The sequence below is a fragment of the Mizuhopecten yessoensis genome, unplaced genomic scaffold (assembly GCF_002113885.1).
Source record: "Mizuhopecten yessoensis strain PY_sf001 unplaced genomic scaffold, ASM211388v2 scaffold2691, whole genome shotgun sequence".
NCBI classification, from domain to species: Eukaryota; Metazoa; Mollusca; class Bivalvia; order Pectinida; family Pectinidae; genus Mizuhopecten; species Mizuhopecten yessoensis.
In genome coordinates, this window is record NW_018404672.1 from 177,460 (window position 1) to 195,042 (window position 17,583).

A 17,583-nucleotide genomic window follows, 5' to 3' on the forward strand; every position below is an offset into this window, starting at 1 on the left:
ATATATTTAGGACTGCAGGCAAGAATGTATATATTTAGGACTGCAGGCAAGAATGTATATATTTAGGACGGCAGGCAAGAATGTATATATTTAGGACTGCAGGCAAGAATATATATATTTAGGACGGCAGGCAAGAATGTATATATTTAGGACTGCAGGCAACTATAATTGTGAATATTTTTGGAAAATGTTCAAATTTTGTATGCAAGTTTATTTGTCAGTAAAACATGAACTTTACCTGCTACTGGGGTTTCCATTTCCGGTGGTAAAGGATCATACGTGATCACAATTTTTTTTAACAACATAATATACATTATAGTAATTCAATATGTAAAGGGAGAATTAAATTCGGGCGAAAGTAGATTTTACTATCAAAAGGGGATAATTTGACTGGGCGAAAACTTCTTGGTGTATACAGTAAGTGTAAAAAGCGATTCTTCGGTCATCACTGTGCTGAAAAGGCAACATTACAGAACAAAGAACAATGTCTGTCCAACTCCTAAACCACTCCAGATTTAAAGCTTAAAAAACTGTATTTTAAATACATACAATATATATAGGTGTCAACCTCTGAAACCTCCAATGAGGGAGATAGGGAGAGTGTACTTGAAGCATAACTGAATTAAACTGCTTTGCTCAATTTGTCTTTCCCTTTTTATGAATCAAAATAACTCCAAAATACATTCATTTAATGCAGACACACATGTTATGATCATTTCACACACCCTGCAGTAACTATAGGAGATCATTTGACTACAGGATGTAGATTTTGAGTTTGTGCGAGTTTGGACTTGAATGAGGGGGTTTGGAGGAAGATTGGGAAATTTTTGGTCAAATAAGAGAGTCTCCCTCCTAATGAGGGAGGTTTGACAGCTATGGGTAAATTGTTTCCCATTTTCATTTTGCAATTACCACTGATATATATTAAGGACCACAGGTATATATAGAACTTCGGGCTGAAGACGTCACAGCTTACCTGGGCTGTGGGTGTAGCATCGTCGTAAAGTAAGGTAATTTACTAATCTCCCATTGTTTGTTTCATCTTTGCAGGCATTGGTAAATTTACACAGGTGCACGAAGGTACCTACAAGGACAACAAGGCCGTGGCAGTAAAGTTTCTGAGAATGGGAACCTCTCCCCAACAGTTGTATAACTGTCTCGAGGTATAGTACCCTTCCTTCTCAACAGGAAACATTTCCAACGAACAGGATGAAGGAATATTGGAGGGATTGCCGCTATATACACAGTCAAACCTCGTTATCTCGAACTCTTTTAACTCGAAGACCCCCTATATCTCGAAGTATTTATCCGGTCCCGGCCAGGTCTCTTCCTTATCCTAGTAAATACAACTCTGATAATTCGAACCCTGAAAAGTCGAAAAACTTGGATACCTCGAAGTAAGATATTGGTTTCAACACTGTAAATCCAACATCAAAACATCGTCTTCTTCATTGTGTTCAAATTTCATTTTGTCACTTATTAATTATTTGATACAAATAATACGCAGCAGTAAGACATCTCGCCATTCCGTGTTAATGAACAGCTTTCGCCAGTAGACTATGTATATGTCTATTCATGCAGCTTAGAGGTCAAAATAATGAGGTCAAATTTTACCTTCTTTTCTAGTAAAGTAGGTTAAAGGTCAAAATTGTGAGGTCAAATTCTACATTCCTTTCTAGTAAAGTAGCTAGGTTAGAGGTCAAAATTGTGAGGTCAAATTTTACATTCCTTTCTAGTAAAGTAAGTTAGAGGTCAAAATTGTGAGGTCAAATTTTATATTCCTTTCTAGTAAAGTAGGTTAAAGGTCAAAATTGTGAGGTCAAATTTTATATTCCTTTCTAGTAAAGTAGGTTAGAGGTCAAAATTGTGAGGTCAAATTCTACATTCCTTTCTAGTAAAGTACCAGTAGGTTAAAGGTCAAAATTATGAGGTCAAATTCTATTCCTTTCTATTTAGTATTTCTTTATAGATAAATAATATTGTAGGGATTGATGCCTGGTGTCCCGTTATGTTATGTAAGGCCAAAGTGCCAAAGTTAAAAAGCAAAAACATTTTCATGGTTTCTGAGCTTATTCTGGTAGTTGGAATGAGAGAAAAATACTCTTTTATACTCAGGGGTGTAGGATAGGGACGAGTTTGTTGTAAGCTAGTTAAGACTGGATTGCTGCTGCGGAAATATCATGGTATATGATCAGTTCTAATAACAAATTAGTACTCTGCTGGTATTCTTGGCGTGTGTATGACTATGCCCATCAAAATCGTCATGGACTACGCCAAGGAGGGATCACTGTCGCACTTCTTCGCCAATTATTTCAGTACAATATTATTATAAAACTTCCCCAAACACCCTAATGAATTACTAAATATAATTTGACAGAGACAACATTATTAACATGATTGATACACTGAAAGTGAACAAAACATGGCTTTAAGTTTAGCTAGGAGTGTTTATCTTCAGTGCTGTTAATATTAAAATGCAGACCTTGATATATTTTGTGTGCTTAACTAGTCTAAAATAATTCACTTCCATTGCCAAAATACTATTGCTATTCTTAGCCTCATGAATACAGAAATAAAATGCATACATTTCAGCCTTTCCTCTATGCCCTGCGTCAACAAATGAAATTTCGGGAAGTTGAGGAGCCTGCCTTCTTTGCTGGTATTCTTGGCGTGTGTATGACTATGCCCATCAAAATCGTCATGGACTACGCCAAGGAGGGATCACTGTCTCACTTCTTCGCCAATCGGCAAACGGACCAGCCAATTTACCTCCGCCATCTTGTTTATGCAGCCACACAAGTTGCACAAGGACTCTTTCAGCTGGTGAGTATCTTAAGCTGTAGTTCCACTTATTAGTATGTCTAGGAACCTGCGTTGGAGATGTTTAGTAAATATGCCTGTCCCTCCATCTACACTTTAATAAACATGTCTGTCTGTTTGTCCATTTGTCTGTCCCTCCATCTACCCTTTAGTAAACATGTCTGTCTGTTTGTCCATATGTCTGTCCTTCCAACAACCCTTTAGTGAACATGTCTGTCTGTTTGTCCATTTGTCTGTCCTTCCACCAACCCTTTAGTGAACATGTCTGTCTGTTTGTCCATATCAACCCTTTAGTGAACATGCCTGTCTGTTTGTCCATTTGTCTGTCCTTCCACCAACCCTTTAATAAACATGTCTGTCAATTCATCCATTTGTCTGTCCATCCCTCTACTCTTCCCTTTACGAAAATAATCTCAGTATAAAAAGGGCTGATCTTTTTAAAATTTGATATGGTGATACACTGGGATGTTAAACATTTCTGAGCTCAAGGTAACTTTCACTGAAAATAGACTATGGGAATATTTGTTCCTGACCTCCGAATGCAAATGACTAATCTTTTTGAAAAATGACATTGGGCAAACACTGTCATATTTAGATTTTCAAGTATAATTGTTTGTGGTAAGGAATGTCTAAGGTCAATGTCAAGATCACTGTTTCTAAAATGACCTGGGGGTGGGGGTGGGGGNGTTTATTCTTATATCAGAATCCAAATGACTTATAATCTATTTGAAATTTGACATGGTGATACTTATACATACAATAGGTATTTAAAAAGTTCTAAGGTCAATGTCAGGATCCCTGTTACTAAAAAAAGACCTTGGGGGTACGGTAATTATATAAGGCACAGGGGGGAGGGTTTAGGGGTTTGGGATATTATCCTTATCTCAGAATCCAAAAGACTGATTCTTTTGAAATTTGACATGGTGATACACAGTGATATTAGATGTGCCATAGGGATTTAAAGAGTTCTTAAGGTCAATGTCAAGATCACTGTTACTAAAAATAGACCTGGGGGGTACGGTAAGGTACATGCTGGGGCCCCCCTAACTGACCTGTCAGTGTTCGATTTGTTCTTCCAAATGTTTCTGTGAGCAAATGTGACATTCTCAAATGTAACCTACTTGCTGAAACTTGTGTGTGCTATTTTGAGAATAAACCTATTCACATAAACTTATCAATATTCAGGAGGAAAGAAAACTCCATCATGGCAATATTTGCTGTCAGAACATTCTGGTATACCGTTACGACATGAGTGAGATCCTCGTCAAGATCGGAGATCCTGGCATGATACAGGTGTATGAATCTCCATTGATGGTTAACAACGAAAAGGTCAACAAGAAGAGGTAGGTACAGCATGGCAAAACATTTCCCAATGCTAGAGGGGAGACCAACAAGACTGGTAAACAAGGGGTCCTGGGTTTGAACCTTAATGGGAGGCATTGAAAAAATAATAGTTACCTTTGTTACAATGCTACCCAACATGGGCCCCAGTATATATTGACAAAGGCTATGCGATACTTTCACAAGAAACACTGAAAACTAAGGATGAATTCTTTCCTGGAGGTGGAGCATATCACCCAGGTCCTTCAACAAGTGCTGGTTGGTTACTTTGATTTAACTCGACCAACGGTAAAATTGTTAATGTCCAGAAGAAGGGTCTGCAGACATTTAGGAATGTGAAACCCTTTAGTTTGGACTTTTCTGTCTCTATTCTAAGACGTGGCCTCTAATGTCAGGTGATGTACTGGTAGACCATATTTGGCTACCGTTGAAACGATACACATACCTCACGATACAGTACATATCGTGATACGATGCTTAAGATACGATACGTATCACGATACAAATATCTGCTTAGAAGGTAAAAAAGAAATAACTTTATAATGATGGAGCACTGGATTTTATTGAATGATATCATAGACGTCAATAGTAAATACTATCGAAATAAAGTTTTGTGTAATTTCTAGTATTTTGGGTATGACTTCACAGTGCACTACATATTTACTGTAAACTCAATTTTGAAAAAAAAATAGTTAAACAAAATGTTGTATTTTTAGAGTTAAGGAATATAATAAATAAAGTGTTCGATAGTTTCAAGTTGAATGTCAAGTGAAACATATTTTGCTTATATTGCATACTTTTACAGTTGTGCTAATTCAATGTTATATGTATGGTTATAAACGTATATAGAGGATCTGTCATAAGTTTCCCTTCATATTAGATTTATGATACAAGTTTTGGATTTTTAGCTCACCTGGCCCAAAGGGCCAAGTGAGCTTATCCCATGGTGCAGCGTCCGGCGTCCGGCGTCCGGAAACTTTTTCCTTTAAAATGCTACTTGTCCTGAATGGCTCAGAGGATTTTGACCATATTTGGTCAGGAGCATCATTGGCCAAAGGGTTCTCAGTTTTGTATAAACGGAGGGTATAACCCCCCTGGGGGCAGAGGGGCGGGGCCAAATAGGGAGAAAATAGGTAAATCTTTAAAAATCTTCTTCTTCTCAACCAATAGAAGGATTTTGACCAAATTTGTCCTAGAGCATCTTTGGACAAAGGAGACTCAATTTTGTATAAACGGAGGGTGTGGCCCCTCTGGGGGCGGAGGGGCGGGGCCCAATAGGGGAAATAGAGGATTTTTTTTCTCCTGCTATACAAGTGAAGGGATTTTAACCAAATGCAGTCTGAAGCATGATTAGGGACAAAAGAATCAATTTTGTATAAACTGAGGTGTGTGGGCCTCCTTCTAAGGGCAGATGGGTGGGGCCCATTAGGGGAAATAGAGGAAAACATCAAATATCCTTCTCCTTTTGTACCGATGAAGGGATTTTGACCAAATTTGGTCTGGAGCATCATTGGCCAAAGGGTTCTCAGTTTTGTATGAACGGAGGGTATGGTCCCCCTGGGGGCAGAGGGACGGGGCCAAATAGGGGAAAATAGGTAAATCTTTAAAAATCTTCTCCTCAACCAATTGAAGGATTTTGACCAAATTTGTCCTAGAGCATCTTTGGACAAAGGAGACTCAAGTTTGTATAAACGGAGGGTGTGGGCCTTCTGGCGGCATAGGAGCGGGGCCCAATAGGGGAAATAGAGGATTTTTTTTCTCCTACTATACAAGTGAAGGGATTTAAACCAAATGCAGTCTGAAGCATGCTTAGGGAGAAAAGAATCAATTTTGTTTAAACTGAGGTGTGTGGATTCCCCTTCTTTGGGGCAGATTAGTGGGGCCCATTAGGGGAAATAGAGGAAAACATTAAAGATCCTTCTCCTTCTGTACCGTTGAAGGGATTTTAACCTAACCAAACTTGTTTTAGAGAATCTTTGGGCAAAGGGAATTGAATATTTATAAATGGAAGATGCAACTTTGTTACTTGTACTCCTTTGATAAACCTGAATGGTACTCAGCAGGTTTTAAATTGAAAAATAAAATACCAGGTGAGCTATTAAGGCCCCTGGGCCTCTTGTTCATGTTTACAAGCCTGTGGCGAGCATATATTAAAAATTCAAAACGAGTATCATACTGATACATGTAAATCAAATATGACGAGAAACGAATGACAGATTATTTTTATCATATAATACAAAGTAAACCGTATAATTGTGATCTGAAACAAATATTTTGCACTTGACCACCTCTGAAACAATGAAAATGGCGTCCGCTTCACAATGACGAGACGTCACATTGATTGTTCCTATTCGATTGTGATGTCATTTCCGGATTGATATTTATACACACATACATAAACATAATTTATGTGATGGCTTTATGACACTGCATAACACGGTTTTCATATATGATAAATGGTATTATTGATATATGTATGAGGAAACACTACGATAAATTTCGTTTTTTAAATTTATTTTTTTGCAATAGATGTATCTGATTTATATCCTATAAAGACTTCCATGGATTGCACCAGAACTGCTTGACAAAGATAAACAACACAGAGCGAACATGAAATCGGACATATTCGCTTTTGGCACGACGGTGTGGGAAATGTTCGCGCTGGGAGAAAACCCTATTGATAAACCACCTTTATCGTCAGTCTCATTTGAAGAAGTAAGTTGGTCAGAATTTTGACATTTTTGTGTCGCCTGCAATGCGAGGCGACATAATTATAGGTATTACTTTTTCGGCGTCGGTTGCGTCGTACAAAACAAGGTTTCCATTGGATTGATTGAACTCAAACTTGATACACATAATGCATACCAATATAGCTTGGACGAGTCTGAATTTCAGAAGTTTACATTCATTTTTGGTGGAGTTATGCCCCTTTTATTGCCAAATAAGGGCATTGTGTAGTAAATGCAAGAACTTTTTTATTTTTTAATCAATTCCTTTCAAATTTTGTACGGTAATGCTAGAAGCAATAATGTTCAACATATATTACAGGTTTTTATTGTCGAGTTTCAACGTTCCGCGTTTTGGCATATCACACTTGACATAGCAAGCCAAAACACTTTTCTCACTGAAAGCGCTGACCAGGAGACACATTCACTCCTGTGGAATTCTTGTTTACGTAGGTGTCAACCTCTGAAACCTCCAATGAGGGAGATCTCCCTCATTCCACATTTCTAATGAGGGAGAAAGTGTATAAAACGCGACTGAAACTGCTGTGCTCAATATATCAAAATAACTACAAAAAGCATTCATTTGATTCAGAAACACCTCTTATGATAAATACACACACCCTGCAGTAACTAGGTGATCATTTGACCACAGGACGTAGATTTTGAGTTTGTGTGAGTTTGGACTTGAATGAGGGAGTAACGAGGATGATTGGTAAATTTTGTTCAAAATGAGGGAGTCTCCCTCCAGATGAGGGAGGGTTGACAGCTATGGGAGGGAGGCTCCCTCCAGATGAGGGAGGGTTGACAGCTATGGGAGGGAGTCTCCCTCCAGATGAGGGAGGGTTGACAGCTATGTTTTGTCATACCCGAACCTTCTTTGGCAAGTTTTCTGTATGCATTATTACTGTAAATGTTTGGCTGACTGAAAAAATATGATATATATATACATTATCATTTTATAGTAAAAATGCTTAGGGCAATTTCAAATGGTGGTCTTAGATAGGTGGTCACTATAAACAGGTATCCTAGATAGGTGGTCGCTATAGACAGGTATCTTTGGCAGGTTTGAACACGTTAAAATAAAAAGATAATTTTTACTGGGTACTTATTTAATATTGACCCTATTTTTTTCAGACATAAAACAGAAACCAAACAAACATTTTTGGCCTTTAACCGTCAAACAGATTTTTCTTTTTAAAAAAAACGAAATATCACATCAAGTTAAATAAAAATTATGAATATTCAGCCTTTTTCATTTTAAAATAAATTGTGTTTCACTAGATTTCACATAAACTGATACAACATTTTGATTTGGGGGGGGGGGGGGTCAACATCGTCCGTAACGTTTATTTTCCTTCAGTTACAAGAATATTATAAATAGATTTTTGTCAAAACGTGTGAACAGAAGTTGTTTTGTAAAAAGTTTATTGTAGCTTCAATTGATATTTACATTTTAGCAAAAGAACTTATGCCGGTCAGATAAGAGCAAATTACCCCCCACTGAAGGGTTGAAGTTATTTGACACAGACTCGATCCACATCAAAAAGTGTAAGAAGGCTATGTTGGAGCTGATCATGAGGTGCCGGGTTTTCTGCCCTGACGATCGCCCTACGGCCAAGGAGCTTGTTCGTGATCTCAACACTTTGACCGCTTCCTATGGTAAGTGTTTGTTTCTGCTCATCTGTCACCCAGGTAAAATATAAGCCACTTCCTACCAATTTGGCAAGGGAGAAGTTCACTTTCGCTAATTTGGTACAGTGTAAGACTAGTAAACCAGAGGTCCTGGGTTCGAACCTTAACTCATTCACCCCTGAAATTTCATAATGAATTATTCCAAAATTTGAATTGGAAGAATTCAAATGCGTCTTCAGGAGTGAATGAGTTAATGGGAGGCATTGAAAAAATAATTACCTTTGTTACAATGCTACCCAACACAGGCTCCAGGATATGTTGACAAAAAGGCAGCAATACTTTCACAAGAAACACTGAAAACTCCGGACAAATTCTTTCCTAGAGGTGGAGCATATCACCCTGGTAAAGTACTAGTAGCTTCCTACCGAATAGGCTAGTGAGAATTGCAATCCAACAAGTGCTGGAATTAACCCTTTCACCCCTCGGCCTATAGACCATAATGGACTCATCCAGGTGAATGTATGGTAGAGTCTACCCAAGTTACCTAGGGGTGAAAGGGTTAAGAACCTAGTGGTTGTGGGAAAAAATAAACTTAATTCTTTTACAGTATAAAAAGGTAAAATTTCAGAAACTTCCCAGTAGGCAACATATTTTACTTTTATAATTCATTTCAACAGCTAACGAATACCATGACTACGATAAAATTCCGGACGATGATTATCCATTATGGTCCGATGCTGAAACTTCAGGAATATCACCTGATGCTGATAGTGATGAGGAAGTTCCAGATATACTACACAGCTTTCCGACACCACATGTACCCAGCATTCCTGATGAACAGTCAAGACGCCTAGGTAAGGTATTTAGAGTCCAGAACAGGTAAAAGATTCATGGTTTAAAACAGAAAAAATAATGACGGTTTTCAACAAGAAAAATATTGATGGTTTGGTTTTTAACAAATAAATTTTGAACGATTCCAACAGGATTTGTTTGGCTATTGTATTTCATTTTTTTTTGCAAATTAAAAAAAAATGAATTTGAGTTTGCTTTACAGTTATAGAGAGACCCATGCCTTCCGTACCTGACTTGGAACTGACGAATCCAAGGCCACCTATTCCCACACAAGCGCCGTCTCAACACGGCCGTCCTCCTTCTAGGCCCCTACCACAGCCTATAACAGATCATTCAACCAGGCCCCTACCACAGCCTATAACAGATCATCCAACCTGGATTAGAAGCAACCGATTGGAGATCTCGCGGGAAATTATTGGAGAGGTACTTAAATGAACTGTTCATGATAATCACAGAATTTAACAGATTATAAACCTGTGATTCAATTTCTGCAAATGTATATTTCAATTATTCAACAGATAAATATTTACTGATTCAACTAATTCATAATTCACTGATTCAACTGATCTCCACAATTCAACATATATCATTATAATATCGTAACTCAAATATTTAATACTTATTTACGGTATACTGGGGATTATTCAGTATAATATGGCCGCCATGACCTATAAAGTGATTTTTGTTACCTTTTTAGCTCACTTGGTCTGAAGTACCATAGTGAGCTTATGCCGTGGCGCAGCGTCTGTCGTCCATCGTCAACTTTTTCTTTAAAACCTATCTCCTCCTAAACCAGAGAGAGGATTTCAACCAAATTTAGTCTGAAGCATCACTAGGGGAGCGCAATCATTTCTAAAATAAATGAGGTTGTTTTTTTTACCCCTGGGGCCAGGGGGGGGGTGCAGGGCCCTGAAGGGGAACTTAGCCAAATTTGCTTTAAAATGCATCTCCTCCTAAACGCCAGTGAGAATTCCAACCAAATTCAGTCTGAAGCATCACTAGGGGATGGCAATCATTTCTTAAATAAATGAGGTTGGTTCGACCCCTGAGGCCATGCAGGGGGGCGGGGTCCTGAAGGGGAATTTAGCTAAAATTTTGCTTTAAAACGCATCTCCTCCTAAACCCCAGAGACGAGTTTAACCAAATTTGCTCTGAAATTTCATTGGGGGAGAGCAATCATTTCCTAAAAAAATGAGTCTTGTTCGATCCCTGGGGCTAGGAAGACCGGGCCCCAAAGAGGAAAATTATCTAATATTTTGCTTTAAGACGCTAATACCCATTAATTGCCTGAGTGGATTGTGCAAAATTTGGTCAAGAACAAACATTTCTTAATTGAATGAGGTTGATTTGACCCCTGCGGTCCTACGAAATGGTACAGCTAGATTATCATATTCTTTGGTGTAGTTTTCATAAATTATTAAAATTGGTTTCTAGGTTTATAAAAGCTTATAGTTGAGTGAAAATTAAAATATTGTCTATAATTACACCCTGTAATATGACATATTACTTATTTCAAAATCTGTTAACATGGCAACTCAATGGAGGCCCCTGATTAGTTGAAAGTCTGATATTGTGGTCCCAGTTGCGTTAGAACATAGATCTTGTCTGGTTTTGAGGAAATTTCATATAAAGATGTACTAATGCATTCAGTTGTAATGACTTATATATAAAACCAGGTGAGCGATACAGGTCCAATGGACCTCTTGTTAAGGTCACCTGAGCTTTGCTTTAGGCAGAGGAGTGGGGCCCAATAGGGAAAATAGAGGGATTCAAGATTTTATCCTAATGTTGTCTCAAAGGGAAAATTTACAAATATTTCAAAAATCTTCTTCTCGAGATTTAGAGGTACTACAGTCAATTTCTGTGCATGAATGGAAAGATCATCACTGGCTGTAGGCTACCCAAGGAGTTGAGAAAGACAATGGCTGATTGCAAAGGCCCTATAACCTAAGAACCTTGAATTATTATATTAAATAATTCTATTTTTAATAAAAGAAGTATTCAATTATTTGATATTGAATTATCTGATATTCATTCATTCAGTTTTCAATATTCCATTATTCATTATGATAGGGACACTACGGGAAGGTGATGAAAGGCTACCTGAAGAGCCTTAATGAACGGATTCTGATAGCGGCCAAGTGTTTAAAGGGCAATGATTACACTTCAGTCCTCCAAAGTCGGGAATTCACGCATGAATCGGTGATGATGGAAAAGCTCAAACATTTCAACATCGTTCGATTCCACGGCATCTGTGACAATAGTAACTATGCACTTCATTACTTATTTGGGAACCATTTCATAAAGCTTTAAAACTTACAAAATGATGTAATCTAGTTTAAGTCAAGATGAAAAATTTCTAATAATGTCACAAAAACTCACATCTTTTCAAGTATATTCCCGTGTGTTTTTTTTATTAATTGACCTTCAAAAACTAGTCTAGAAAATCAAAAAGTGCTTCATTTTCTCTGAAAGAAGAAAGCAGGAGGAATATCTTCTCAATTCCAATAAAAAATATTTCAAGATTTTCCGGATTCATGTAGGAATAGGCTGCCATAAAGGAAGAAAATACACTGTCTGGAGCTAGTGACTTTAACTACAGGGCCCGGTTGTTCAAAACTATTGATACGCTAACAGTGTCGTTAACATTTTTACTATTTGGTAACGATAACAACTTCAGAAGCGTAACGATAGTCTTGACATGGGATGAAGGGCTACCAAGTTTGTTCAGATAAATGACCTTCACCCATATTCAAGGTCACAGCGATCTAATATGGTTAAAACTATAAACAATTTCTTCTGAATAACCAAAATGTCCAGGGTGGTGATATTTGGTCAATAGCATGCTGGGATAATTATTATTGTGCTACCAATTTTCTTAAAATAAATGACGGCCACCCATATTCAAGGTCACAGGGGTCAAATAGCTTAAAAACTTTAAAAAATTCTTCTAAATAACCAAAATGCCCAAGAATGTTGATATTTGAACCAGTATCATGCTTAGATGAAAGGCTTCCAAGTTTATTCAAATTAATGAACTTGAAATTATTCAAGGTCATAGGGGTGAAATAAGTTTAAAATCTTCAAACAACTTCTTCTGAATAATCATTAGGCAATGTTGATATCTGGCTAGTAGCATACTAGGATGAAGGAATACCAAGTTTGTTAAAATGAATGACCTTGACTTATATTTAAGTTCACAGGGGTCAAATATGTTTGAAACTTTTAAACAACTTCTTCTGAATAACCAAAACGTGCAAGACAATGGTATTTGGCCCTTATCATGACGGGATGAAGGGCTACCATGTTTGTTCAAATAAATGACCTTGACATTTATTCAAGGTCCCAGGGAATAAATATGTTTAAAATCTTCAAACAACGTCTTCTGAATGACTAAAAGGCCTAGAATGTTGATATCTGGCCTGAGTAGCATGCTGGGATAAATGGCTACAAAGTTTGTTAAAGTAAATGAACTTGACTTGTATATTTGTTTCAAGGTCACAGGGGTCAAATTTGTTTAAAATCTTTAAACGACCCCTTCTGAATAACCCTGAGGCCTAGAATGTTGACATTTGGCTAGTAGCATGCTTTGATGAAGGGCTATCAAACTTTGTTATTTTAATGGCCTTGACCCACTTTCAAGGTCACATTTGGTCAAATATGTATAAACCTTTAAATGACCCAATCTCAATAAACAGAAGGTCTAGGGTGGTGATATTTAACAAGTTGCATGCTGAGATGAAGGGCTATACAGTCTGTTCATTTTAATGACTATGTTCGACTTTCAAGGTCACATTTGGTCAAATAGATATAAAATCTTTTAACAGGTTCTTTTAATGACTTATAGTAATAAATACTGATATTTTGCTTGTAGCTTTATTTTAGATCACTTTTAAGGTTACAAGTATGAGATTGATACCAGGCGACACAGGCCCATTGGGCTTCTTGTTTTATCGTCGTATTGATGCTGAAATCTCGTTTTAAATTCTGACATCTCTGTCGTTTGAAGTGATCATTATGGAGTATGTTGACAACGGTGCTATGAGCGTGTTTCTAAGAGAACGGAGGAAATCTAATAACTACATGACCGCAGACAAACTAATGGCCATCATGCTGGACATTGCCAAGGTAACTCACTGTTTTTTAATTGAAATCATTCCAATGTACAAGAAAGGAACCAAGGGCATTATGGGTAATTTTCGGCCCAATAAAAGTAAAATGTTCATCATTTTGGTTGATTGGGGCTATCTTTTCTGGTATAGATGTTTCACTGGGCATGTGTAGATGCCAGGCTACCATAGCAACAAAATGACATTGCTATGCAGAGATAGCCAAAATATGGTGTTTTTGGACAGTAAGCATGCAAAAATGAAAGCCTTCACATTTGACAAAAAAAACAACTTTTCTACGAATGAACACTGGTATGACAATGTTCAAGTATGTCAAATTCTTATTTTGAAGGTGCATGCGGAGGCTTTCAAAACTTGAAGAGGGTCTAATTAACTTGTCTCAAAATGGCCAATTTTCGATGTTAATAGCACACAATAGACGATATTCACGCATTCACTATGAAAAATGCTGAATTCATACCTCTGTTTGTTATGCCATATATATATCCTATACTAGTTGTCGGATGAATTTGAAATTTCATATTTGCCTACTTCCTTTATTAGTTCTCTGGGCTATTTATAGCCCAGATACTATAGCAATGGATCTAAAATTCTTTCGGAGTTTTGCTTGTAATTGCATCAGTGATATAACTATATATGCATTTGTGGGAGAATCTTGTGATGCCCGATAGCAAGTTTAATACAATTGTTGTTCTGTTTTTTTGAAAATGTACTCAAAGTTAATTAGTACTCTTGCAATTAACTAAAATGTGAATTTTGACATGCTGAAAATAGCACTCACGCCAATTCACAGCGTGTGTAACATAGCTGGTAGCATCAGCTACACTGTGCGTGTATACGCAAGTCCAAAGAGGTGTGTATAAAAACATGTATTTGCATGATGAGTCGCTGTAATAAGATCTGATGGGAAAACATGCATATATAAACAGACTCATTTCAAGTTTTAAAAAAAATATTCATTGTTGAATCGTATAACAGGATCAAATTGAAGCAAGGTCTCTTGTTTCTGGGACCTGACAACAGGATTCTGCAGTTTCAGGCACTTCAGTCATTAGCCCAGAGAATGATGGGGCCCTTGGCCTCTTGTTCAAGATTACGAGTAAAACAACTAATTCTTAATCTCCTGGTGAGGTCATAAATTACCCTTTTACACCTTATATAAGGGAAAATGAAAGAAAAAAAAAATAATTCGGGAAAAATTTGATTATTTACACCTTATATAAGGGAAAATGAAAGAAAAAAAAATTAATTAGGGAAAAATTTGATTATTTCTCTAAATATGATGTATTCAAACTTTTTCCTGAATGGCTATTTAATTTTACCTTTTACTACACTTTTACAAATTGGCTACATATATCTGATAAATTTGATTCCAGAAAAGACACTGGATTACATATAAATCTTTCAGATGAATAATAGAATTTGAGAAAAATAAGTTCCATAAAAATATATATATATATATAGGTCTTAGTGACTCACTGTCCTCAATATGACCCAGGCTGTTGTGAGAACAAATGAACAAACTTAGTGATTCATTTTCATTTGCATAAAAAGCTGTCTAACTTTATCAAAATGGGTTTATTTTTTCTTGTTTTCATAGGGAATGAAATATATGTCTGACAAAGCGATCATTCACTCCGATCTAGCTGGGAGAAATATTCTGATGACAAAAGACCTTCATGCAAAGATCTCCGACTTCGGCCTTGCAAGACACTTGTCTGATGGGAAGGACTACTACCGTAGATCGAAGGAAAAGGAGCTGCCAGCATCATGGTGAGGAAACAGGAGACAACATTCTTAGAGGTTATCATATCAGCCCAAGGGGCTGGAGGCCTGAGTGTTAATATGGGTTGAGGGCTGCTACAGAGTAGGATATGGAGGTTCGTAGGTCATCTCAAAGCGGTTCACAAATTATTATCCGTGGTTATAGGGCCTTTGCAACCAGCCAATATCTTTCTCAACTCCCATAGAGGAGGTGCTGCCATTTTGGCGCTCACAGCTGGCATTCTACAATTCTAACACTGCCCAACCACGTACTCATTTACAGCTGAGTAGACTGGAACGGTTGGAGTGAAGTATCTTGTTTAGAGATACAACACAGTGCTGTGATGTGACTCGAACCCGCAACCCTTCGGTCACGATCATGGTGTCCTACCACTAGACTACCGTGCCTCCTAATCATATACAGTACTGCTCAATAACACATAAAACAGGCAGAAAATTGATACATCATGAGCTTAGCTACAATCACATTCTACCTTGAATAAAATACCATGAACAGAATACATATTTTACCAGTGATAAACTCATGCCTGGTAATAAACCCAGGCCCTACTTTTCCTTACTTTCTGTGCATAGACTGGTAGTAAGCCCATCCTTCTTTCTTCAAATTTGTTGGCGTCGGTAAAAAGAATATTTAGTATTTAGTACTTGCTCTGCTGGTTGTAGCTCCGTTGGTTTTTTATATCTGAGCCCTAGCTCTTTGTCATTTCAGGTGTTCCCCCGAGGGTCTGAGTACGCTAAAATTTACAACTCTCGGAGATGTGTGGAGTTATGGTGTTGTGTTGTGGGAGGCATATACACATGGCAGGCGACCAAAGTATGGAGAGGATTTCAAAAACATCGTCCAGCGTCTTCATGATGGGGAGCGACTCGAGCGACCTGATGGAGGACAGAGATGTCCGGATAGAGTATGGGACCTGATGAAGTGGTGTTGGAAATATATCCCACATGAGCGGCCATCATTTCAGGCAATTCAAGAAGAATGCAGGTCAGCAGCAGATTTACATTTCAGAATTCAAATTATTCAGATATAAAATTATACGTTTCTTATTTGATTTAATTCTTCTTTCTGGTCCCTGTTGTCGTGTACAGATGACAACAATAGGTACTTCCTGGTCCCCGTTGTCGTGTAGAGACGACAACAGTAGGTACTTCCTAATCCCCGTTGTCGTGTACAGACGACAACAATAGGTACTTCCTGGTCCCCGTTGTCGTGTACAGATGACAACAATAGGTACTTCCTGGTCACCGATGCCTTGTACAGATGACAAAATAGGTACTTCCTGGTCCCCGTTGTCATGTACAGATGACAAAAATAGGTACTTCCTGCCTGGTCCCCGTTGTCGTGTACAGACGACAACAATAGGTACTTCCTGGTCCCTGTTGTCGTGTAAAGATGACAACAATAGGTAATTCCTGGTCCCCGTTGTCGTGTACAGATGACAACAATAGGTGCTTCCTGGTCCCTGATGTCGTGTACAGATGACAACAATAGGTACTTCCTGTTCCCCGTTGTCGTGTACAGATGACAACAATAGGTACTTCCTGGTCCCTGATGTCGTGTACAGATGACAACAATAGGTACTTCCTGGTCCCCGATGTCGTGTACAGATGACAACAATAGGTACTTCCTGGTCCCCGTTGTCGTGTACAGATGACAACAATAGGTACTTCCTGGTCCCCGTTGTCGTGTACAGATTACAACAATAGGTACTTCCTGGTCCCCTTTGTCGTGTACAGACAACAGAAATATACACAACTAGAGACTTTGGTGTTACCGGTCTGCTGCTTAGCTGGTTAAAGCACACATCAGTTCATGGTTACCTGTTTATGTCTCACAGTCGTTACACCTCGGCTAAAAATACATTTGTAATTTGCCGTTTTGTGATATGTGCGGAGTTGGGTTTAGTCTAAACTGGGGTTGCGGTACGTCAAGCGTTCATTTAATATTGTATTCTGTACACACAAAGTTCTTTACCTCATTCAGATTTACGCTAACATGGAACAGTTGCTGTGAAGGTCATATACTTAAAAAAGGTTAATACTGATATCTTTACTTAAGATGTTTGTCAGTTTGTCTGGACTTGAGTTGTGAAAAATTTCTTTCAACTTCTTACATTCCATGAGTGAAAGACACATGATATTTGTCTTGTGGCAATGAAGACCTATGATGAAGTTTGCAATAAATGGCCTTGACCCACATCAAATAAAAGGAGTCAAATATATTAGAAATATCTCATTTTAAAAACGAAGTGACCTAGAGTCCTGATATTTGACCCCTATCTTTCTAAATAAATGAG

At 37.8% G+C, this 17,583-nt stretch overlaps 1 protein-coding gene and 1 long non-coding RNA gene across 3 annotated transcripts in view; both read left to right on the forward strand.

Moving 5' to 3' along the window:
• Positions 1–17,583, forward strand: part of LOC110446410 — a 54,375-nt gene that overhangs the window by 26,449 nt on the left and 10,343 nt on the right. For both annotated transcript variants that reach the window (XM_021491546.1, XM_021491548.1), the window contains exons 7-17: positions 1,051–1,163; positions 2,593–2,823; positions 4,006–4,163; positions 6,717–6,876; positions 8,345–8,546; positions 9,197–9,373; positions 9,574–9,794; positions 11,445–11,634; positions 13,381–13,499; positions 15,102–15,274; positions 15,996–16,271. In XM_021491546.1, the coding sequence (XP_021347221.1) occupies positions 1,051–1,163; positions 2,593–2,823; positions 4,006–4,163; positions 6,717–6,876; positions 8,345–8,546; positions 9,197–9,373; positions 9,574–9,794; positions 11,445–11,634; positions 13,381–13,499; positions 15,102–15,274; positions 15,996–16,271 (2,020 nt within the window). The remainder of the gene's footprint in view (positions 1–1,050; positions 1,164–2,592; positions 2,824–4,005; positions 4,164–6,716; positions 6,877–8,344; positions 8,547–9,196; positions 9,374–9,573; positions 9,795–11,444; positions 11,635–13,380; positions 13,500–15,101; positions 15,275–15,995; positions 16,272–17,583) is intronic.
• LOC110446411 lies at positions 16,278–16,981 on the forward strand. Its single transcript, XR_002462462.1, has 2 exons — positions 16,278–16,388; positions 16,475–16,981. It is a non-coding gene; the product is annotated as an uncharacterized LOC110446411 (long non-coding RNA).